This window comes from Cyprinus carpio, chromosome B23 (genome assembly GCF_018340385.1).
Source record: "Cyprinus carpio isolate SPL01 chromosome B23, ASM1834038v1, whole genome shotgun sequence".
Lineage (NCBI taxonomy): Eukaryota > Metazoa > Chordata > Actinopteri > Cypriniformes > Cyprinidae > Cyprinus > Cyprinus carpio.
In genome coordinates this window covers 20,251,964-20,276,931 of record NC_056619.1, presented here as the reverse complement: position 1 = coordinate 20,276,931, position 24,968 = coordinate 20,251,964, and the positions used below count along the sequence as shown (strand labels likewise).

The 24,968-nt window shown below is 34.3% G+C and overlaps 1 protein-coding gene across 3 annotated transcripts in view; it reads right to left on the bottom strand.

The window, feature by feature from the left end:
• Positions 1–2,093: 2,093 nt before the first annotated feature.
• Positions 2,094–24,968, bottom strand: part of chchd6a (coiled-coil-helix-coiled-coil-helix domain containing 6a) — a 74,336-nt gene continuing 51,461 nt past the window's right edge. For all 3 annotated transcript variants that reach the window (XM_042750343.1, XM_042750342.1, XM_042750344.1), the window contains one exon: positions 2,094–2,410. In XM_042750343.1, coding sequence (XP_042606277.1) covers positions 2,387–2,410 — 24 coding nt within the window. In that variant the 3' untranslated portion in view covers positions 2,094–2,386. The remainder of the gene's footprint in view (positions 2,411–24,968) is intronic.

Genomic DNA, 24,968 nt, shown 5'->3' with positions numbered 1-24,968 from the left:
AGAACCTGTGCTAGAGGTTTTCACACATTCGTATGCTTTAGCACCCCGTCTTATTACATGCAGTTTATTTTTCCAAAGCATTACGGCATGTCAAAGTCTTTCTGTTTATCTCAGTGTTAAAGATAAATGGTGGTGCACTGAACTGGCTGTGGGAAGCACCGATGGGCCAGTTGTCATAAGCTATTTATTTAAAGATTTAAAGCATAAATAAGTTCCAACAACTTCCTCTAACGGTTAAGAAAAAATGAGTTTGGATTTCAGGTTGACTTTTTAGACTATTGCACAGATTAAAACATGAGTTGCCCCCAAAACACCATATCCTCGTTTGCCCTCCACTCCAGCAAAGGCAACCCGCCTCGGCTCGGCTGCATCCTTAACAAGGTAATTCCCAAGTCAATCCTGCTAGCATGGATTGAGAACCTTATTAGTCCTGACAGAGAGGTGTGTGTATTCTGACATGGTGTGTGTGTGCGCATCTGACGTGAGTGTGGAGATGCAGTGTGTGTCAGCTGGATAATTGAGGGTTGTGTGTGTGATGCCATCTCACCATAATTGCCTGTGCTCACACGGGAGACCCGACCATGTCAAAAGCAACAAATTGAGCTAGTATGTCTGTGTGTGTATGACACCGAAACCGTGTCACTACTCACGGATCAATCACGTCTTCATCCCTCTTCCTGCTGCGAATCATTTCATTCTATTTCAAAAATAGGTTACATTCGATCACACCACAGCATTTTGTCAACTTTGGATAAACTTTGATTTGATTAAAGGCATAGTTCATCCATAAATGAATATTTAATCATTTTTATAATATAATAATAATTTTAATATCATATAACATTAAACCGCATTTTAAATATTATAATTATGACATATATAGTAATACTTATCATTAATAATTATGTTAATATTACATTAATCATATAATAAATATTAATCATATTACAAACAACAACAATTATTATTATTATTTATTGACTATGCTGCTGGTTTTCCTATCTTTGTGTAACTGGCCCCATTTCCTTGATTTAAAATGTAACAGCAACAACAATAGAAATAACAACAACAGCAACAACAACAACAACAACAATAATGATTATTATTATTATTATTATTATTATCAATGTTATGGTATGATTTAATCATATGATATAATATAATACAATATAAAAGTTTTATATTTTATTAGTTTTAATATAAACTATAACATTAAACAGTATTTAAGTGTTATTAAGTGTTATGACATTTTAGAAACTTATATTGCTTATATTATTACAATAATCATATAAATATTAATGACATTATAAATTATAATATTAATGACATTGTTATAATTATTATATTAATAATAATAATAATAATAATTACTATTATTATTATTATATTTTATTGACTATGCTGCTGTCCCCAGTTGCTTCAAGGTTTTCCTATCTAAGTGTAACGGTCCCTATTTTTGTGATTCAGAAATACAACAACAACAACAACAATAATAATAATAATAATTATTATTATTATTATTATCAATGTTACAATGTAATGAAATATTATATCACATAATAGTTTTATAGTTTAAATATCAACAATAACATTAAACAGTATTTGAAATATTATAATTGTTATTACATATTGTAGTAATTGTTATTATACTGGTTATAGTATTACATTAATCATATTATAAATAATAATAATATATTTTATTGACTATGACTATTGACTCCCCAGTTGTTTCAAGGTTTTCCTGTCTTTGTGTAACTGTTTCTATTTCATTGATTAAAAATGTGACAGCTACAACAACAACATTATTAATTATAATAATAATTATTACTTTTATTATTATTATCAGTGTTATGGTTCTTTTTACTGAAAAAAAATAAATAAATAAAAAAAAGTACATGGGTTTGGAACAACACAAGGATGAATTAGAGTTACAGAATGATATTTTTTTGCTGAACTATGCCTTTAACTGGCAACGTCAGACAGGTAATGTATAACACACCAGAATTGTATTTAATAACAGACTGATTCAGTTTCAGACACTGTCAAAATGGATCTCAAATATCTGAAAAAGGAAAACAAAAGACAGGACCAGCTTTGGGCGGTTATCCATTTATGTAGATATGCTTTTGCCAAAATACAATGCATAAATAAAATCCCGACGAATAAAAGTATCAGGATTTCCTGAGTGTACTAGAAATCAAGCCTTGCATGTCTATGATCCCATTCTCAGCACTGTTACAGATAATGAAATACTCATAGTGGCCTGTAATATGAAGCTTGCTCAGAACACTGGAGTGTGACTCAGAGTCCCGGGATCAGATGTAATTGGATGGAGAGGCTAAAGATGAAGCGGCCCGTGAAACCCAACACACAGATGAGCAGCTCTCTATCCGTGATTCACCAACAGATTCTGTTCAGAAAGGGTGAGATTGACAAAAAAGGGAGAGAAAATAAAGAAATGTTATAGTCAAATGTACATTAATAATTTTACTATAATATAATTAATACTTTAAAAATATGTATTAATACTTTATAAAATGATGCACACATTTAGAAAATAAAATTGAAAATAAATTCATTAAATGTAATTACTGAGTCCTATATAAATTTTTCATAATTTTTTTTATTTTGATGCAGACATGACAGAAATGTAATATACACCTGATTATTAAAGGGGTCATGCAAAATTCACTTTTATATGTTTTTTTAACTGAAATCTGGGCAAAAACTGGGCATCTGATGACCCCTTTAAGGTTTGTCAAATTAATAATTTAAATATTAGACAAACTATTTATTTTTATTATCTTTTATTTTGTAATCACAATTGACCATTTTTACTACAGTTTTTACTGAATGATACGGCACACATTCAGGAAAAAACAGTAATTAAAAATAAATTAATCGTTGTAATTACTGCCATCCTATAAACATATTTTTAAGTATGTATGTATTTAGGCATGAGACATAAAAACCTTCTAAATTTATACTTAAAAAATTTGATCAAAATGTGCTTTTAATATATATAAAACCACAATATAGCCTCCACAGTTTATTTAAAAGCAATAGCAAAACCACAAGGTGATGCTCCCGCAGGGCTGAAATATAACTTTAAAAACAATATTTTAGAGAGTAACTGAAAAAATCAGTAGTCACTGCCATCACTGCCTGTGGGACTGGGGCCCACACGAGCGAGGGGGTGGACTACATTGCATGGGTAATCATCACCCAGTAAAGGTCAGGGCCCTTAATTCCAGTCATTCGGAGGTGCTCCATACATTACAGCAGGTGTGTGCCAGAGAGGAGGGCAGGAGGAGATGGAGGGAGGACAGGGCATGAGAAGAGGAGGGAGATGAAGAGGGAAACAAAGAGAATCAGGCGAAAGGGAGGACGTTGCAATTACATCACTCAGATTCAAAGCAACCCACATAACTATTATTTCTGAATGCTGGCCTTGACCTCTGAAGCTCCTCGGCATACATGTAGACAAAGCAAAGATGCTGCAATCAAAGAGGGTGGAAGTTAATTAACGCAACCTGTCAGCAACACCAAGGGCCAGTTTAACCTCAGAGGATTTATGTTTTTCAGACAAGAGGTACAAATCAGCTGGGGTCAGGAAATCTGCAGAATTGATACCATTTAATGTGCATGGTCCTCGAAGAGATTCAAACAAATGTAAAATTGGCTTTCTGGGCGGGTTAAGAAGAGATCATGAAAAAGCCTACACACACGAATGGGTGTTTCTTCAACTATAGACACTTTTGGCCCTGGACTTGGACTTTTAGAAAATAAACTCACTTTCACCACAATCTCACAAGTTTAAGTCGTCTACTAACAAAGTCCAACACTACACACCCTGTTGATGCTGATATTTTTTCTTAAAGTCATGATCATTTGCTCAACAACGTCAAATCTACAAATTATGCATATGAAATTTCAAATATTTTTAAAATAAAATGGCAACTTGCTAAAGATTTAATATCATAGCTAATATTTTATGTATCCTAAATGCGCAGTTAAATATTTTCGTATTTTTGCATAATTAAAAACAAAAAACAAAATTGTTTCAATAAAATTTAAGCAAAATAAAAAATATGCCATTCACAAATTGCATTATATTTCTTTTTCTGCGTTTTTACGGTGTTGCGTGTTATAACCAATCACACACACAATGCTGAGCTTATGAATGCAGTGACCAATCAGAGGCATTCGGTTGAGTCATCACTGAAACAGCAAAGTTTAGTTTTTCAGTGTGCGCTGACGGAATTCTGACTCGCAAATTCTCTCATCATAAACAACAAAGTGCAGATGTATGTGCGATGTAAGTATAAGAGATTTATTCATCATATGATTGTGTAGTGTAGATTCACTGATTATAATGGGAGTGTTTTTAAAATTGCATAAATTGATCCTGTGATGATGTTCTTTGGTAATGTAAATGTTCTTTGCTCGTTTTCTATAGATGCTTTTTGAATAACTGAGGAAATGTAAGCATTATAATTAGCAACCTACAATATTTCTATTAAATTGTTATCATGTTAAATACAAATTCAGTCATATTAAAAACATTAGGCTGCTTTTAGCATTACGCTAGATTTGGTTCTATTTCTGGCAATGAAACTAAGTAAATAAATAATTAACAAATTAGCACGATAATAATGTGTATCGGCGATCTCACAGGCTGACGGTAGGGCGATGTGAAAATTGAGCATATTGGCCAACATTAATTTATATCTAAATTTTAAATATTATTGTATATTATACATTACATAGATGTGTGTGTGTGAATATATATGCTTTCTCTCTCTCTCTCTCTCTCTCTCTCTCTCTCTCTCACACTAGCATAATTAAAGTATATTATAATAAGTATATTAAGTATAATCAAAGCATAAAAGTAGTAAGTAATAAAAATATATTAAAGTATATTAATTCAGTATATATTTATAATTATTATATATTTATTTCATATGTATACAAGTATAATTTTTAAATGTAACAATATTTTAGGATAAAATAAAAGTATACACATTAAAGGGTGGGGGGTGGGGGGGTGGTTAAGGCATGGTGAAACATTTCCAAGTCGTTTTAATATGACCTTCATGTAACAAAAAGAAAAACCCTCAAATACAGGCTACATAAAGGAAGAGAGATACTTTTAATTCACTAACGCACTCTCTATAAGTAACACAACCTACATAACTGAGTATCACAAAGAAGCTGCACAGCGGTCGCCTTCCACAGCTTTTGCACAAGGCCACTGTCAGCTCAGCAGGCTTGTATATGTTTCAGTCCCTTATCGATTGAACTGTCTTTCCCTGTGGTCGAAAGCAGCCAAAGCCTGTGTTTGAGCAGAGAATCAAATTCTGATATCCCTCCTGAGGACCCTCCTGGATCAAAACAGGGAACTAACTGGTGGTGTAGGGGAGGCCGAACTAAGAGTGTGGGATATAGAGATAATTACAATAGGCCCAACACTGAGACCTGAGGAACACCGACCGCACCAACTGTATCAGTGTGCTATATTGACCTGTGGTTGATGGCGGTGTGGTGAGGAGTGGGTGTCATAAAAAAGGTTGAGAGCTGAGAAACGTATAACAAAAATAAGACAGCTGATAGATCAATATCACAGCTGTGACGGATTCTTCACAATGGACAATGCATGAAGGACGAATGCTGGCAAGAAAGAAAGAGTGTATATGAGTCAAGAGTTACAGAGTGAGATTGATTTTATTTGTGCGAAACAAAAAACAGCAGTATGATGCCACAAAGGAAGACTCTCTAATATGTCAAAAATTAAAGAACAAATCCATAATAAAATATGTGTGTGCGTGTGTGTGGGCAATATAGTTAAGAAATATATCAGCAATATAAATGTTTCATATCATTCGGTATCAATAATCATTGATTTTTTATAACCTTTTTTAAAACAAAGCACAAGAGAATTTCTTTTTTAAATTTAACCCAATTTATTGAGACAAACAACAATTGTTTTTGTTTAGTTTTAACAGTCAAACATAAAATAAAATTTAAACAAATATCTCCTTTCTGCTGTGTTATATGCAGATTAAATACGTTTCCCGAGGTCACAGGAGGGCGCAAATAGTCAATAGTAAATAGTCAATGCAATTAAATAACTGTCCATAAAAAACGTGCATAATGTCTAAATCAAAATATATAAATCAAATATAATTTTGTAAATTGCATAAACAATTAAGAACAAAACAGCATCGTGTATTTATGCATTGCATAAATAAAAAAAGAAACTAACACACTATCACACACAACTCAACTGAAAACATGAGACGCAGTGAAAAGGAATAAACCTCCACAAATTTGCGATGTGTTTTCTAAACGTTTAAACGGTTTTAACTTAGCATGGCTTTCTATACATCTCTTGTGTGACACGCAAGTGCAGCAGTCGTATTTGTCCGTCTAAAAATGTCCCACAACCAAAAAACACATTTAAAAAGCATTTAAGTATTCAAATCTTAGGTGTCTACTAAGATCCTTCTATTATCTATTGAAACCCACAATAATATTTAAAATATTAGTAAGCTTTATATATATATATATATATATATATATATATATATATATAAATATAAATAAAATTATTCATCACTTTCAACTGGGAGGTGGCTATCCCAAACCCTAGGGGTGTGGGATATGACGATTTTTGATCGTGGACAATTAAAATGTCTCCACAATCTGTTTTTGAAGAAATACCAAAGTGCTAAAGTGTACATTCTATCAGTTGCAGTTCTGGTGCAGCTGTCTCAATGTGCAATGCCACATACATTCACATCAGGGTTAACTCAGTGCCAGAGTTACTCTCACGGGATACTGCACTTATTCGCAATCACAAAACTACATTATCTGCATGTGCTTTAAATTTCGCCGGTTAAACATTTCATTTACACGCTGTTCTGACATTCACTTTTCTGAGCGTGTACACCCAAAGCGCACGCACTAAAAAGCATGTCAAGCAGCACCTGATTACTGAACTAAGTTATCTTTTGTGCTAATACTGTCAAAACACACAAGGCTTACATATAGACTCAGTAGGTTATGTCTAAAATGAAAGTAAACAGTTGAGAGAAAATTGGATACGTGCCTATATATTAGATGTGTGCAGTTCTTAAAGAGACAGTATTAAACATGCAGCCGACTGTCATTAAAGAGATAGTTCACCCTAAAATGTAATTTCTGTCATTATTTACTCACTCACATGTTGTCCCAAACCTGTATTAATTTCTTTTTTTGTGCTAAACACAAAATATTATATTTTGAAGATTGTGGGTAACCAAACAATTGCTGGTTCACATTGACTTTGATAGTAGAGAAAAAATGCTGTGGAAGTCACTGTGGACCAGCAACGTTTTTTTTTATTATTATTATCTTCAAAATAGCATTTATGTTCAGCAGAAGAAAGAAACTCATTCAGGTTTAAAACAATTTTGAATAAATGAGCAATGATGGTATAAAAATAAAACACTATGACAGAACTGACAGACAGATGACAGAATTTTAATTTTTTAGGTGAATATATATAAATTATATTATACATTTCATAAATTAATGTAGTAATGAAAATATATTAAAGTATATAATTTTAAAGCATAAAGCATATGAAATTATAAATGAATTATATATTGAATTTAAGCACAATAAAAATATAACTATATAAAAATATAATAAAATTCACAAATAAAATATTTAAATTAAAGCATAATAAAAAAAAGTAAAACTTAACCCATTTGATTACAGTATGAAAGTAGCTTCAGGATTAACAAACTGATCCAACAAAACCCAAATGTGAAAGTTGTTGGTGTTTTTTGGGGCATTGTGTACCTTTATAAACCTAAATAGCAAATTGGATGTCCAACCAAAGAAAGTGATGTAACCCACAGAAACAGTCGGGCTGATGTGAACTGCTGCCAGTGTATAGTTCTCCTCTCTGAGGTGTTGTCTAAACTCCCCTTTTCCATTAAGGGCAGGGAGAAACAGCTGCTGATGCTACGACGGCAAACAAGAGAGAAGCAGATGAAGAAGAACGATCAAACAAGACAAACAAACAAGGCCAAGAGGGAGAACTCCTCAAAAATCAGAAAACATCAGAGCAAAAAAGGGAAAAAAAGGGAACGAAATCGCCAGCAGCGACAGTGATTTCAATCTAGGAGCAAGTTCTGCTGATTTTAACTTCAACTTTGGATGTGCTGCTCTCTGATCTGTCTACTCCTTTCATTTCAGCGTCAGATAAATCACACAGACACGGGTAATCAAATATGCGAGAGGAAGAACTCCACAACACATCTGGCATAAAGCATGTCCTGAATAAGGCATTTAATGAGCCTGATAAGAGCTGATCTACCTCTTTCTCACTTCACCTTTCATTAGGCAGGAAGTTTCATTGAGGTATGTAATTTTTTTTTTTTTTAAAAGAGCCAACCTGGACAAAATACTTCAAAGGTCTATTCAAACCGAATGTGAAACTAAAATGCAAAACGAATAGCCAAAAAAAGGTCTATTCACACCAAAAGCTTAAAGAATATTCATCAGGCTACATTAAAACTAAAATAACTCTTGTAAAAATAGGTGGTGCTAATCAGCAAAGAAATGTATCACAGTTTCCACGAAAACATTAAAATATTAATATTAAACTGTTTTCAACATTGATAATCAGTGTTGTGCAAGTTACTTCCAAACTGTAATACATTATAGATTACTTGTTAATGTTATTTAAAAGTTATTCCTTACCTTACAATATTACGGTCTCAGAATTGTAATGCGTTACATGACTCCTGTATTACTTTTGAGTTACTTTCACCAAAATAACTACAGAAGTAGAACGTAAAGGGTTAGTTTACCCAAAAATGAAAACTGGCTTGTGTTTTACTCACCCTCAAAGCATCCTAGGTGTATATGACTTTTTTCTTTCAGGCGAATCTAGTCGAAACTATTTAAAAAATTGTCCTGGCTATTCCAAGCTCTATCATTGCAGTCAGTGGGTGTTGCAGTTGAACAGTCCACAAATCGTCAAATAAAGCATGTGAATCCATAATAATAACGTGCTACTCACTGATCCGGGGGGTGAATAAAGGCCTCCTATAGCGAATCCACGTGTTTTTCTAAGAAAAATATGCATATTTCAAACTTAATAAACACTTTTCTATCACTTCCGCCATCTGTCATACACAGAAGCCATGCCGGCGGATGATGCAGAATGAATTAGTAACGTGATCAGAAACAAAACCAAACAAAAAACTAAACAAAACGCCGGTCATGAATTAGAAGTACAAACCGAAGATATGCAAAGAAAAATGCTAGAGGATTTCAATATAAGCCAAGAGGAGACTGGTTTTCCTTTGCTAAAGGAAAGTTTGCTTCAATGCAAGAAAGGAATTTTCCTCTGGCCAGTGCGACCCGGGGCTTACAGCGAGCCGGGCGGAGATAATAGCCTCTGATAATCTGATAATGTTTCACAATATTACTGCTTCTACTGTATTTTTGAGCAAATAAATGCAGACTTGAAGAGCATAAGAGAAAAAAAAATCTTAGTGACCCAAAACCTTTTGACCTTAGTATAGAAGATATTTTACCAATGCTTCAGTTTATGGACACTTTTTCTGTTCTTAATCTTGTTCTATGTGTGAATATGTGACCTTAATACTACTGAAGCTGACGCTGAAGCAGATTGCACTCTTCAGAGCATCAGAACATGTGGAGCCGGAAACACAGACTCACACTTTATCTTTCAAACACAAGCACAATGTCAGTTACTTTCTTTCGCAAAGGTCAGACGGGTTTCATGACCCCAAGCTCCCTGACCACTACATCATGTCTGGTGAGACAGGACATTGTGAGGAAGAACGAATGTATGCATGACTTCTGCCCTTTTCAATTTCTAGCTTGGACATAAAGCTAGAAATGCCCTTTGATCTAATGACATCATCATCATCATCATCCAAAAAAGCCCCTTCTAAACAGAACAAAACAAACTTCCCAAAACTCCCAAAAATATACTGAGTTTACAATATAACTATGAGGTACAGGAGGAAACTCAATATTAAATTTTCAGCCTGCAGCACGTTATCCAATATCAATTCTTTCAATAAACAAGATGTATGGCACAAGGACTATATGAGTATATATAAATGAATTATTTTTAGATAAGTCAAATCCTTCTTCTTTACTGTATAACAAATATCCGTATTTAGGTGTTTCTTTAACTATGAGCACATATGGACCTGTGAACTTTTAGAAAGTAAACTCTCTGGAAATAGACATTTACTTTCATTACCAATAATTTCTCAGTGGGACATACTGTATGAATCTAATGGGAATTCTGCAATGTTGTTACTTTTTCATGACCATTTTCACCACTCTGATCCATAATAAATTGTCAATGATGTATTGTGCTTAAAAACTTTCTGTGGTGCAAATTACACTTTAACATGTCTGGCATTAAATGACCAACTCCTACGTTTTGCTAAGTCTAATGTATGTTATGTATCCTAAACTGTGTTGGAGGTAATGCATTACAAGTAAGGCTACAAAGTCATATTATTTTTCCCCCCAAGTAACTAGTAAAGTAATGCATTACTTTTAAATTTACAAAGAAACATCAGAGTTACTTTTTCAGATAAGTAAGTTTGAGTTATTTGTTTTTCCAGCCCAGTAACACAAAAGTAGCGTAACGCATTACTTTCCATAAAAACGTAACTAAGTAACGCAATTACTGTAGTTACTTTTTTTATAGCATATTGCAATATTGTAAAGCAGTATTGGGGAAAGTTACTTTTAAAAGTAATGAATTACAGTATTGCGTTACTCCCTAAAAAAGTAACTAATTGCATTACTTGCATTACTTTTTATGGAAAGTAATGCGTTACATTTCTTTTGCTTTACATCTTAAATCTGGGCAGGGCTTGCTTGATTGTTTTTAATATTAAAAAAAGTTCTTCTTTTATAAATATAAAAGCCCTTTCAACCCCAGAATTGAAATGAACACGCCTGAGGCTGAAGGAAATGTAAATTCACGCCTGTATCGTAGAGGGCACACTCTATACATTGCATGAAGAATATAGTCTCAGCCTCAGACGTCACACCCACAGACTGCTGGCTGAATGTCTGATGTATACGGCACACTTAGCTGGAAATACTTAAGGAGTTTCGAAGTAGTCATCGGATTGGTTAGATTATACAGGATTTCCAGGAGATGCGTGTGTCGCGTTTTTAACCTTCCGCCTGGAAACAAAAATGCCGTGGCGCCAAACTCCCTCATAAAAGAAGAAAGCCATTGTGTTTAAAACTGTGACGACGAGTGCTTATCAGGATCAACTAAATACTAGATTTTCAAAAGTATGTGAAAAATTTAGAGTGCGCAGCATAGAATCTTTAAAATGTGTCCGAGAATTTTACACACCGGTATGTTATTGTGGCAACATTTCTACATCCCTAAACATGACACGGCACAAAACAACACGTGATTGGTTGCTTTACCTGTCAGTCATATGGCTTCTTGGGCGGGCCTTGGCCATTCAAAGAGGCCAAAGTTCCCAGACATTCAGCCGTCAGTCTGAAGGTCTGGCTATGCAAGACTTATGAAGAATATGATGCAGGAGAAGAAAGTTCAATACTATTCAGCAATAACAAAAATGAAACACAAATGTGTAATTTTTGCTTATTAGTAGGGTTGAATTGAATCATTGAAGGTCAGTAGTTTACATTTACATTACATTTGTCTTATTTAACGTATTTACATGTTTTTATTCATTTTGAGGAACACTGAATCTGTTTTTGTGCAAGTGAGATGAGTAAATGCATTCTAACATTTAGTCTAGAATTGCACTTACATCATGTTCACAGAGCACACACAACGCCTCTACACTTACTCCCGATTTCTCTCAACATGAGGAAAGGAGAGTTGTCAGTCAATATATGATAAAACAAAATAACTTGCATTGCTTATTTGTAAAAGCAACTCCGATATTTCCTTCTAAATTACGTGAAAAAGTAATCTGATTACTGATTACTAATCTGGCGTTACCACCAACACTGTTGTAATGCAATACTTCTAAAAGTAACTTGCACAAAACTGATATTAAAGATACAAAATTCATTAAATTTACATGTGATATTTCCTGTGGCTCAGTAATAGAGCATTGCGTTAGCAGCTCAAAAGGTCATGGGTTCAATTCCCAGGAAACACACACACTGGTTAAAAAAAAAAAAAAAAGTATAGCCTGAATGCACTTTAATTTGATAAAAACAAAAGCTAAATGCATAAATGTAAATGTAAATATTTAACTTGATTTTTCCCAAGCCTGCTCTTCACTGACACATTTGAAAATAAGCGAAAATAAATTATGAAGGCACGTTAAAAAGGTTTTAATGTGACCATGTAACAAAAAAGTGAAATACATTAGATAAAAAAAAAAAAAAATTATGACAAAAGAGCCCATAAATGAAGAAACACCTCTTTTATGGTTCATGCACAGGTTGCAAAGTAAAATATAAAAAATAAAATAAAATAAATGTTTTGGTTATATGTATTATTATTATAATTAAAAATAAATTAAAATAAATATGTAAAAAAGTAAGTAAACGAATAAAAATGTATTATGGGAACACAATAGAGTTATGTAGTATAGATTTCAGCTCCCCCCATCTGCATTTGGTCTGTCTAAATCGGAGATCCATCATTTCAGTCACTTGACAGGCAATCTGGTACTCAAAGAACAAACTTCTTACCACCGGTTGTAGAAAGGAGGGGTGAAACAAGATAGAATAGCAAAAACAAAATACCCCGTATTAGTTGGATGATGGGAGCATTCGCTTTTCACAAAATGCTTTTTCAAACGAGAAGCCATTTCTTCCATACGAATAGTCTGGAACACAATAAGCTTATTCTGAAAACAAAAAAGCAAACAAACCCCTATTTGTTGTAGGTAAAGAAACCCACAATTTGGTTGCTCTCCTTATGATGTCTGATGACAACTGTGAAAAAATAGATGTCTTTGAAGCCAGTCCGTGGAGGTACTTCAAACCTGCCTTTGTGGATGGAGTGATGGCCAGTCCAAACAGTATTTGCCGCACCTCCTAACAGCTTCAATAGAATAAAACAGAGGAAAGAGCTTTTGGAGACCAGACAGACAAAGTGAACCGCCTTGTTCCACTGCCAAATGCATGCTTTTGGGGTAACAAAGCAAGAAAGCCATTCCTAATGCACTTTTATCACACCTGGAGAGTGTTGAAAAAAAAAGAGAGTCGACTGCAGTGTTACTCAGTGAAATCTGCACACAAAAAAGGAGAGATTCTATAGTTCAAGTCTTGAAGCTGCTTTTTAGCAGAACAATGTCTGTCCAGTGGGTTGACTCAGGGTTATCAGAAGGAAGGCACAGTGGTGCAACTGCGGCTCTGCTTCAGAAAGGTTACATCAGCCATTGTGTTTCAGGCTCTTGGCCTCAGGTCCCCCGCTGACTGCAGTTTCAGGGCTTTGTGAGGATGTTCATAGGCCATGTGGCACGCCTGAGCCAAAATTAAGCCTTCAGAATAGGTTTGATATGCCGTTTGATAACGCAAAGTGCAGACAATAGCGATAGAACGATTGGAGGGGGAAGCACAGAAGCAAGACACAAGAGAAGAAGTACAGATTGAAAGATGAATGGAGAATTACGACTACAAAGAGTGGTGAGCCAAGCATGTAGTCAACCTTTCTTGATTTGATCTTTTTGTATTACAAGCACCGTGTATTGTCAAATTTGGTTCCAATACCCTTCTACCGCAAAAAGAGCTACTGTAGGCTCAAATTGAATCTATTTTCGCAACAAAGGCCTAACAACACACAAATTGCTGTAAAGATTTAACTCTAAGATATAAACCCTATCAAAATTTTGATTTATGCAATTACACTGAATGGGGTCTGAAGCTTTCAAACTTCAAAAAAGACACATAAGTACCGAAAACTATCATAAAAGTGGTCCATACAACTTGCGAGCTACATTCCAAAGTCTTCTAAAGTCATACAATAGCTTTGTGTAAGAACAGACAGAAATTTAGGCTACGTCCACATGAAGTCAGAGCTTTCCCTATCCGATCTTGTTTTTCTCTTCGTCTCAAGAAATATCCGCGTCCACACGAAACTGACACAAAACGATGTAGTATACAGTAAAAATGGAGAAGAAGACTTTGACTATGCGCATAAACCTTGCGCACGGTATACCAATGAACATGGAACAATACGTTTATTAATGTGTGTTAATGTGTTAATAAAAAGACAATCGTTCAGTGTTTGTTCATGTTTTTGTTGCTGTTGCTTGACGTAGCGGTGTCTGACTCGCTGTCAACACGAAAACGCAAGGGAGGAGATTTCAGATTTATCCACTCTGGGATCTGGTTTCAAAAAATATCAGTTTCACTCTCCCAAAATGCCGGATCCGTCTGGACGAAACGCCTATACGATACATAATAACTTCTGCTCATACAGCTAAACGTGTCTCAGTGTGGGCGGGGCCTTAGGTTGTTGCCCACTGAAAATCTTCCATCAACTCTTAACGCATTCATCACCCTAGTAAAAAAAACCTATGCCATCATTTATTTGAAATACATTTATTTCATACTAAGCATACTTCAAATCCATTAACATTTGACATATCACTTAAGACTTACTGATATAAAATTATTTCCTTACTGCACAGTGCACATTAATATTATGCCTAAAATGTGTTTTAATATCACTGTTAATAAGAATTGTATGATCTCTGTATAATATCTATCTTTAAATGCAAGATATTTAAAGTGGACCTGAAATATACTAGCAATAGTTCCACTTTAGCACACTCAACTATACTTCAGTTTATCTTTAGTTGGACTTCAGCACTACTTCTGCACAATCAAAAGTGCATTAAGCTCAACATTAGTTGTTCCAATTTAGCAGAATTTAATTATACCAGTTTAGTACACCAAAAGTAAAGATGCAGGGTATTTTTTATTAAGCGCATAAATATGTTAATGTATTTGTAGTATACTGAGCACAAAATAAATGTATTTCAAATACATTTTATTTTTTTGTTTTTCACTAGGGCAGAATCATTCTGAGTTTCACTTTTTCCAATGAATCACTTTATCCAGTTAACAAAGTAATCTGAATGATTTGTTCAGACTGAATCACTTTAGAATCAGATTAGAATGAATCAGTTTTTAAATTAAACTTAAACATTTAGTCACAGTGGTTAACAGCTCACAGGATTGTATGATCAGTAAAAAAAAAAAAAAAAAACCCTTTAAATTCCAGTCTGTTTCTCACCCAAATCTATCGTGACTTCAAAAGACTTTGAAATTGGTGATTTTTGTGTCCATTTTGAAGATTAAATGGATAGCTTGGCCAAAAGTGAAAATTTGCCCATGAATCACACCACTTGATTCATATTATTTAAAGTGAACTTTTTGATGTGTCATAGTTTTCCTATCCACCTTTTTCCTCAACGTGGAAGAAAGCCTATGGGTGAGACTTCAGTTTCATTAGCCGCTATATGTAAATAACGAGGAGAACAACAACGTGCAGTAAACGGTAAAACTGTTTGCAGTACAAACCAGTGTGTTCTTAATTAAGATAACAGATTAAAATAATATGATAGGACACATCAATTGTCAATATCACGCAGTAAAACAAACTGTTTTGTACATCTAAAAAAAGCTGGACGCAAATGAGACCGGAAGCTGCACCCATAGAATTTACGTCAGGAAAAAGGTGGATAACAGACAGGAATTGGTATAACATAGACCGAAATCTCTCGGGTTTTATAAGGATAATTAATTGAGTTCTCAGTGTCTGGGTGAACTAACCCTTTAAAAACTCCTCATTCATTTTAATGCATGAAAAACAGAATGTTTTACACACAAAAATAATTCACACAAGTTTGGAATAATTTTTTTTTTTTTTTTTTTGCATTAATGATTTTTCATTTTTGGGGGAAATTATTAAGTGTTCTTAATGACGCCAGTATAAAAGAAAAGAGTTTAAGAAGCAATCACGTTATTGCTGAAGAAACATGCACAATAAGACCAAGAATATCCAAAAATGAAAAGTATGTTATTATTTACTTGCCCTCATGTCATTCCAAACCTTTATGACTTTCTTTGAAACCCACTGACTCATTTACCTAAGTCATATTTAAAATGACATGAGAGCGAATAAATGATGACAGAATTTTAATTTTTAGGTGAACTTTAACTTAATGAAAGTGAACAGGGTCATGTTAAAATAAACACAAAGAACATCCACACCTTGGGTTCTGCGTCAGAAAGAAATGGCAAAACAGACGTTAAATACACCTTTCTGCTTTTGTGTATCCTTGATCATCATGGGTAAGAAGCAGTAATGTAGTCATAATCCCTTTAGCCAACAGACAGCAGCCAGTAAAGCACAGCAGCTTCTAAAACCCATTTGAGTGTTTCTTCAGCCTAGATCCACATGTTCAGCTAATCAACAACACAGCCACTTATCTTAGTTAGTTTCCCCACAAGACGAAAGATTACAATGAATTTTAATGTACTCCTTCCTACAGCTTTGATAAAAGCAGAATGCCTTAAATGAAGGAGAGCCGTAACTCACGCATATATGTTGCGTCTCCAGGGCCGAATACATTAACAGTATAATTGGGTCCCCGTAGCAGTGCACCTTTTTGATGTAAAGGCTTTCAGAAATGGCAAGGCAATGGTCTCTGTCGTATATATTACAACACGGCGCAAATCACAGGTTTCTAGTTCACCAACCCCACACACATACAAGTTTCTATAGATGTGCAATAAAAATTAAATAAAGAAAAAGCCCCTCCATCCATTTCCCTCAAGGTCTTTCTCAGTGGGGCCACGTGAAGCTTTTCGAGCCATTACTGCAAACAAGATAATCCTCGCCATCTATTATATTGTGTAAATGTGCTGCTGGAACAATAAGTTGGTTCTGAACTCAAACCACTTTAGCCTGGCACTTTCTGAAAACTTTTCAAATCTGTGCCGCCAACAAACTCGCCATTATACTTGATGTTGTTTGCCAATGCGAGCTCTATTATTTCAGGACACAAAAGGAGGAGAGAAAGGGAAGCGGCTGCAAAAAAGAAAGATAATGGTGTTCGCTTTGATTGGTTCCTTCTAACACAGGCAGACCGAGGATCAATTCACTTTTTGAAAAGAGGGGAAGGTTGTTTACAACGAAGGACCTGCAGCAATATGAAAATGAAATCAATAATCCCACTGTGAAGAATGGATGGATGCAGGCTCGAGGCGTCTGGTCTTACATGAGAAAGGAGCAAAAAAATGAAAGGCAGAGATTGGGAATGATAAGCCTTGTGCCTGCCGTCGAGCACTGAGGTATATATATTTAGCAGGACTGTAGAAATTGACGGATGCAATTAGTTAAACAGGTTTACCGTCATTTTCATTTCATTTTACAACATTTGATTTTGTGTGATTTCCCTGAATAATAGGAGATTTTTTTTACACACAAAAGTTATTCTCAATTAATTCTCAAAAGGATAATTTATAATAAAAAAATATACATTTAACAAAAGTGAACTCATTTGCATTATTGAATGATGAAATTTAATAAATAAATAAAAAAGGAACATGGAACCTGTAACTATTAAGAAATCACAATTCAATTAAGCTGCTAATTTATTCACTTAAATGTACTCATTTAATTTAAACTCTATATATTTATTATTAAATGTATACATATTAAGGTCATTTTTTTCCCAAAAACGTACATTTTTTTCCAAATGAAAAAATTAATTCAATGCATAAATTGTTATTTTTTGTGTGTAGTTGTTGTGTAACATGCACAAAAGGAGGAACTCCCAGTCAAAGCCTAAGACGGTCACATCTGAGCTACCTGCCTTTAGCTTAAGGGATTTGAATTAGGCAATGAGGAACTCTTAATAAGCTGTGCTTCAATAAGCCGCGGCAGAGTTACGGGTGATTAACAGGTTGCTGTGCATGGATCCTCACATTTTGTAACAAGGGCTTTGGAGGAAGCAACGGTCCATAGGGACACCTCTTCACTGCATAACAACCTTGCAGCTGTAACAACAATCAGACTTTATTAAACAACACCATAATTCATGCTACTTGCTTTCTCAATAAATGTTCATTGTATCATCATCAGTGCAAGTAATTCCCCAAAAAAAATCTTTACTAAACTCATAATTTATTCATCCTTATATCATTCAAAATAGGTGAGTTTCCTTCTTCAGTTGGACCATTTCTACAGTACGTTAGGAACTTTTTGAAAGTCACTGTATGGAAGAGTCCATTACCTTGTCAATTACTCCCCCACCAATGAAAAGAGTTCCAAACAAAGTCAAAGCAGAATCAATCACTGCACATCTCTAAAAACACTGGAAAAGTTGCAATCAAGTTCCAACAGTACTGGAACTGGATCTGCTGTATAATTACAGTTTTAATCAGTCACAACATTCAGAATGTTCAATGTTTTCTGCAGTTTTAGACTGACTCAGTGAAGTTCTAGTTATTGTAAAGGTATATTGTAGTTATAAACAGGACAACAATTCTGTATCTGGGGTGTTTTTTAGAACTTAACCAGGGTCAGTGACATTGGACTGTTCAATGATTCAGTACAGAAAACAATACAACTACATTGTCCTAACAAAACACTATTCTCATCTAAGGAAGAAAAATGTTCAGAGCGGCTGCCTTCCTACCTTGACCCAGTCTGTCTCTAGTGCTCAGCTTTTCATTTATCTAATTCTATTTTCAGGCTTGTTCCATTGAAAAAGCTAAGCAGACGATGTATTTGTCTGCACAGATCACACACAATAGAAAGATCTCATTTTATTTGAAATGTCTGCTACAGACTAATTTAATGTACTATTTATTTGAATGCCCTCTTAGGTGATGCTCAATTGATGATTTGTTTATGGACCCTGGAGTCAACGGCAGTTGCTGCATTTGTGTCTTGCTCAACATCCAAATTAATAACAAGCTGTCATGCAATATTCCAGCAACACTTGATCTGAGAACTCACATTAACACACACAGCTCTGAGTTGGCACAGCGGGGGTCATGGGAAGGCCTCGAAGCACCTGGCAGAAGTTCCTTTCAGCCAATCGAATAAAAGAGGTTCCATCTCTGGGCCTCACTGGAGAAATGCAGCAATACACTCTGTGATCTGACTCAAGTGTGTGGTGATGGGCGGCAGCGTGTGGAGCACGTTTGTTAGGGGCTGAAAGTGTGTTTATGCACATTTCTAACCTAGCTATACCTTTGGGGAAAATCTGCTTAAAAATGCTCCCTGAAGTTAGCCAAGAGTCTGCTTTTGAGAAAAATTTATTATAAATAAAGCAAGAAGCTACAAGATGTGCAAATCAGTGTGCATTACATTGATTTTACCACAATTAAGGAGTGTTGTTAGGTACAAAGCAAACCAGCCTTGAGTAGCATATTGCTTTAATAAAACAGAAGCAAAAACAACATGATAAAACAAACCAATGTTCAAATAATTCAATGCAATAATAATAATAATAATTTACCATTAAATAATTTACAATTAATTAAACAGAAGTCTTTGTATTTTATTAATGTATTATAATATTATTACAATTAAATATAACATATGATATATGTATAATATATATGATAATAACATTATTTAATCAGTAGTAGTTTTATTTATTTTTGTTTGTTACTTATGATATAAAATAATAATAAAACAGTAAACAGTAAAAGTAGTAGTAGTAATAATAATATTATTATTAACATTAAATAATTTTCTTATAATTAATTAAACATTGTATTTGTATTTTATTAATGTATTATAATATTATTACTATTAAATATAAATTATATTTTAATAATGATAATAATAATACTTAGTCTAATCAATTAACCGCAAACCATTTGAAATTCGATTCAAATACGTGACGATTCAAATCGGTTGAGATGCTTAACAAATCGCGATTTAATTAGGGTGATGAATGAATGTATGTCTGAGGGGAACTTACTCTTTAGAAAAGTTTATATGGCCTCTGTATAATGCATATTAAAGTCCATAAGTGCAATGCTGCTTTGTTTACGGCGGAAAAAAAGGAAACGCTTTAAGCGCCACCTGCTGGCAGAGAGTGAATCTGCGTCTCGTTCAGCTCGTCTGCTGTTTCTGTTTCATGCAGATATTTTTTATGTATAGTTTAACACAACTGAAGTCAAATCCTTCTGTTTTTGCTTCACATTTCAAATTATACAATCTTATTTAGATTAAAAACTGCTCATGTAGCATGTATGCAGCATCTTTTTTTGGATCATGATTAAAATGCAGTTTATTTATTATTTTTATTAAATTTATGTTTTACTAATAACTATAATAATTATAATAATTAGTATTATTACTATTAAGTATAATATTTTATTAAAAGTAGCAGTAGTAGTAGTAGTAGTAATAATACAGCAAATTATTATTTAAACTGTTGTTTTTACATTTCATTTATTTATTATAATATTATCATTTAATATAAATATTATTATTAGTCATTTAAATATTATTGGTTTATATTTTATTATAATTTTTATTAAATATAATGAGTTATATAATAACAACAACAATAACATCAACAATTGAAAAACAACCTTCAAATTAGGGCAAGCTGTATTATGGTTTGGGCTAGAGTTAGTTTGTTATAAATTATAATTTGCAAAAAATAATAGAGTTCTAGGGTAGAAGTCCTGATCAAGATTAAATTACTCACATGAAAATAATCTTGCAGCAGCAACAATTATTGAGCAGAGTACCCCGCAAACTCTCGCACTCCCCTACTTATATTTACTATATTTATAGTATCTCAGAGCTCATACGAGTGCTGATGTAATTCTATATGTGGACAGGCGCTCTGAGACATCTGTTAAAAGAGCACACATAGATCAAACACAAACACACACACACACACACAAAAAAAAACACACACGATGGAGCACACAGGTCAGGATGGAGCACAACACACAGGGCATTACCCCTTGAGCCTGCAGTGATGCTGATGGCAGAGCTGGGGCTTTGAGGGCAAATTTAGCGCTGGGAGAAACAGTATTAAAAGTTTTGGGCAGCCTCTCAAAAAGTTCAGCCTTGACACAACAGCCCCTGCCGCCCCACAGCATCAATCCAGCGCCAGACATGCAGGGCTAACTAGCCTATTCCCTTCTCCCACTCTCTTTCTCTTCCCTTCCATCGTTGTGTTTTTTTTAATCCCTTCTATATCTCCTAACCCTCCATCTCTCCTTCAGCAGTCGCTCACGAGCCTCTCTCTTCTTCCTCTCCTCTGTGTTAAATGCAAGGGAGCTCAAAACATCAATCACCATCAAAGTCGGTGCGTCTGGCCCTGGCCGTAAATGAGAGGAAGATCCCGGAGCAGGGTGGAGCGTGTAGGATGGAGGAATCAGCCAATCTTGGAGTCATTATCCCAGACAATGCCCATGGAAGCGTAGGTGCCCCCTCAGACAGAGCGCGCGGAGTTCACTCCCGGCACAAATGGATCGCCCGACTCCCGCTCCTTCTCTCCGTCTCGCTTCATTCCAGGGCATGCAGCCTTCCCAAAGTGAAGTGTGTCAAGTGCAAGAGAGAGTTTCTCTAATAAGGGCTTCTATAGCTTCAAACAGCTGTCTGGGAACTGCTATGATGAGAAGATTTGGCTTTGATCTATGCTTAAAATCGGGATGAGCAAAACTACATATTTACAAAATTTACTAGCTGTTGGGTTGCCTGGAAATCTAGTCGGCTAATCAGTCGTCGCTAATCACATTCGACATTTTTAAGCACTGGAAAATTAGGCTGGTTCATTACCACATTATATAGGAAAAACATTATATTTAAATTAAATAAGCAGAAGAAGAACAAAAACAACAACAAAAACAATTAGGCTGAATTTAAATCGACATCTAAAAGTGATGCTTGTTTACTTTAAACATATGTATATATTTTACACAAACATTTTATATTTAGCTATAACTTTTCTCTTGCAATCCTGAAAAAAGTAGTTCTACAACCATTCAAAAAATTGGGGTCAGCAAGGTTTTTTTTCTTGATCAAAAAAAAAAAACAGTAATAATGTGCTTAACTTTATATAAATTTTACAAAAAAATTTAATTTTTAATTTTTAACATTCAATTATTTAAACAGTAGTAGTTTTATTCGTTGTTAAATTTGTTTTAAAAATAATAATAATAATATCATAATTACTATAAAAGAAGTAGCAGCAGCAGCATCATAGCAATTTTTTATTATTTTAATATAAATATAAATATTATGATTATTATTAGTAGTCATTTAAATATTAGCAGTTCATATTTTATTTATCATAGTTATTATTAAGTCTTAAGAAAGTACTGGAAAAAATTAGTCTGGTTCATTACCACTAAATAAAAGAAAAATATACATTTGTACACATATGCATTTTATATGTAGCTACAATTTTCTTACAATAAAGACTTAGACATCTCCCTGGTCGTAGAGCTACTGTTTCTAAGATCTTCTTTTAATGAATTGCTGGCAGTTCCAAGCACTAGATCGAAAACAAAAGGAGAGCATTTGCAGTGAGGTCTCCAAAACTATGGAATAGTTTGCCAGAAGATATTAGATCATCTCAGTGTGTGTCTGTTTTTAAATGTTGATTGAAAACATACCTGTATAGATGTGCTTTTAATATTTTGTGTGTTTTTTGTGTGTGTGTGTGTGTGTGTGTGTGTTTTTTGGGTTTGATCTTTTTTGCTTCATCATATATTATGCATAGCTCTTTATAAATGTATATTTTATGATTGTGTTTTTATATTGTGTAAAGCACTTTGTGTGTTGTAGCTTTAAAAGTGCTATATAAATGCAATTTACTTGCATTCAAAAGATTGGGGTCAGCAAGTTTTCTTTTCCTTTTTTTTACAAGTCTTGATCAAAAATACAGTAAAACAGTAATATGTGAAAAAGTTTTAGAATTCAACATTGAATTTTTTTTTTTTTAAGTTTTATATTTTAATTTAAAACACCTAAGAAGAGATGATGCCAACCCCTTGGAGGACCTCAGATGACGCTAACCCAGAGACAACATACAGAACTACCACATTTTGCTATAAGTTTGATTGCATAATTGCTGTTAATAGTGTTAATCGTCTGTTTGTTTACGTCTTTTATTGATTTTTCTGAACATTTCTGCCATATGCACATGAACTGACAGTCACCACTGATAAGCTACTACTAAATATTGTAGAAACTTAATTTTCTGTAAAGTTGCTTTGCAATGATTTGTATCGTAAAAAGCGCTATACAAATAAACTTGAATTGAATTGAATTGAATAACCAAAATACCAATAATGCCCAGAAAAGAAGGGGGGGGGGGACTTGAATTTTTATTAAAAACAAGCCCGAAAAACTCTGTTACTCTTATTTTGAAATGTCTACACTATTGTGGCCTGATCCTTCAGATGAGAGATGAAATATGCATTCTTACGACCGTCTAAAACAAATTGTATTAAAGGTTATAAAGTAGACATTGTCATAAGTCATCAACGAGTTCATAAGCTATCGCTTGCTATAAATGTGCGCTTTTCATTGAATGAGAATCACTTTGAAGCAGTTTGAAGCGCAAGCCTGTTGAACGTGCAACAGATCCACCTTGTAACACTGCAACGTGCAGCGCTCTTTTTTTAATGAAATCATAGCCTTTTTGAAGTTTAATAATCAATAGGCTGTATCGCAATTTATGTTTTTCCATCCTCAAATATAAGACGTCTTAAAATAATCATTAAGATGGTTGTTTTACTATTTCATGTATTGAAGACATTTTTTTATTAAATTAAATTTAAGAAAACTCACCCTGGGGGATTTGGCTTTATTCTTTAGATTTATTCGCACATGTGCTCCTAAATACATTTTACAGTTTGCACACATCTATTTTTTTGTGAAATATCCAGTGGGTCTTTGCAGTGCAGGAGGGAATATCAGCGGGACGAAACCGTTCTCGCGCACACAGATACGAAACATGTAGGGCACGGAGATATTCCACTAGTTAATCGATCATGGATGTTTTCATTTGGTTTTCGGTTGGATAAAAAAAAAAAAAAGTATAATAGAGGATAAAAATAATAAAAGCAAAAATGTTTCTCCAAATATACTTGGGCGGCTGTTAATATATCTGGGTGGCCCACCCAAGTGGAAAAAAATAAAAAAAAAATAAAGTGAGAGTGACGTTATTAACTCACCTTCATGTTCCAAACCTGTTACCTGCATGTTTTTTTTTTTTTTTTTTAACACAAATATAGTTTAGCAAAATGTTATTGTTCTTTTTAATACAAAGTGCATACACACACCCAGAGCAGTGGGCAGCCATTTATGCTGCGGTGCCCGGGGAGCAGTTGGGGGTTCGGTCGTGGTATTGAGGGTGGAGAGAGCGCTGTACATTCACTACCCCACCTACAATTCCTGCTGGCCTGAGACTCGAACTCGCAACCTTTGGATTACGAGTCCGACTCTCTAACCATTAGGCCACGACTTCCCCAAATAAAGTCTATGTGTGGGAAGCACTGAGATATATATATCTCTCAGAAGTGAGTACACCCCTCACATTTTTGTAAATATTTTATATCTTTTCATGTGACAACACTGAAGAAATGACACTTTGCTACAATGTAAAGTAGTGAGTGTACAGCTTGTATAAAAGTGTAAATTTGCTGTCCACTCAAAATAACTCTACACACAGCCATTAATGTCTTAACCGCTGGCCACAAAAGTCAGTACACCCCTAATTGACAATGTCCAAATTGGGCCCAATTGGCCATTTTCTCTCCCCAGTGTCATGTGAATCGTTAGTGTTACAAGGTCTCAGGTGTGAATGGGGAGCAGGTGTGTTAAATTTGGTGTTATCACTCTCCTCTCTCATACTGGTCACTGGAAGTTCAACATGGCACCTCATGGCAAAGAACTCTCT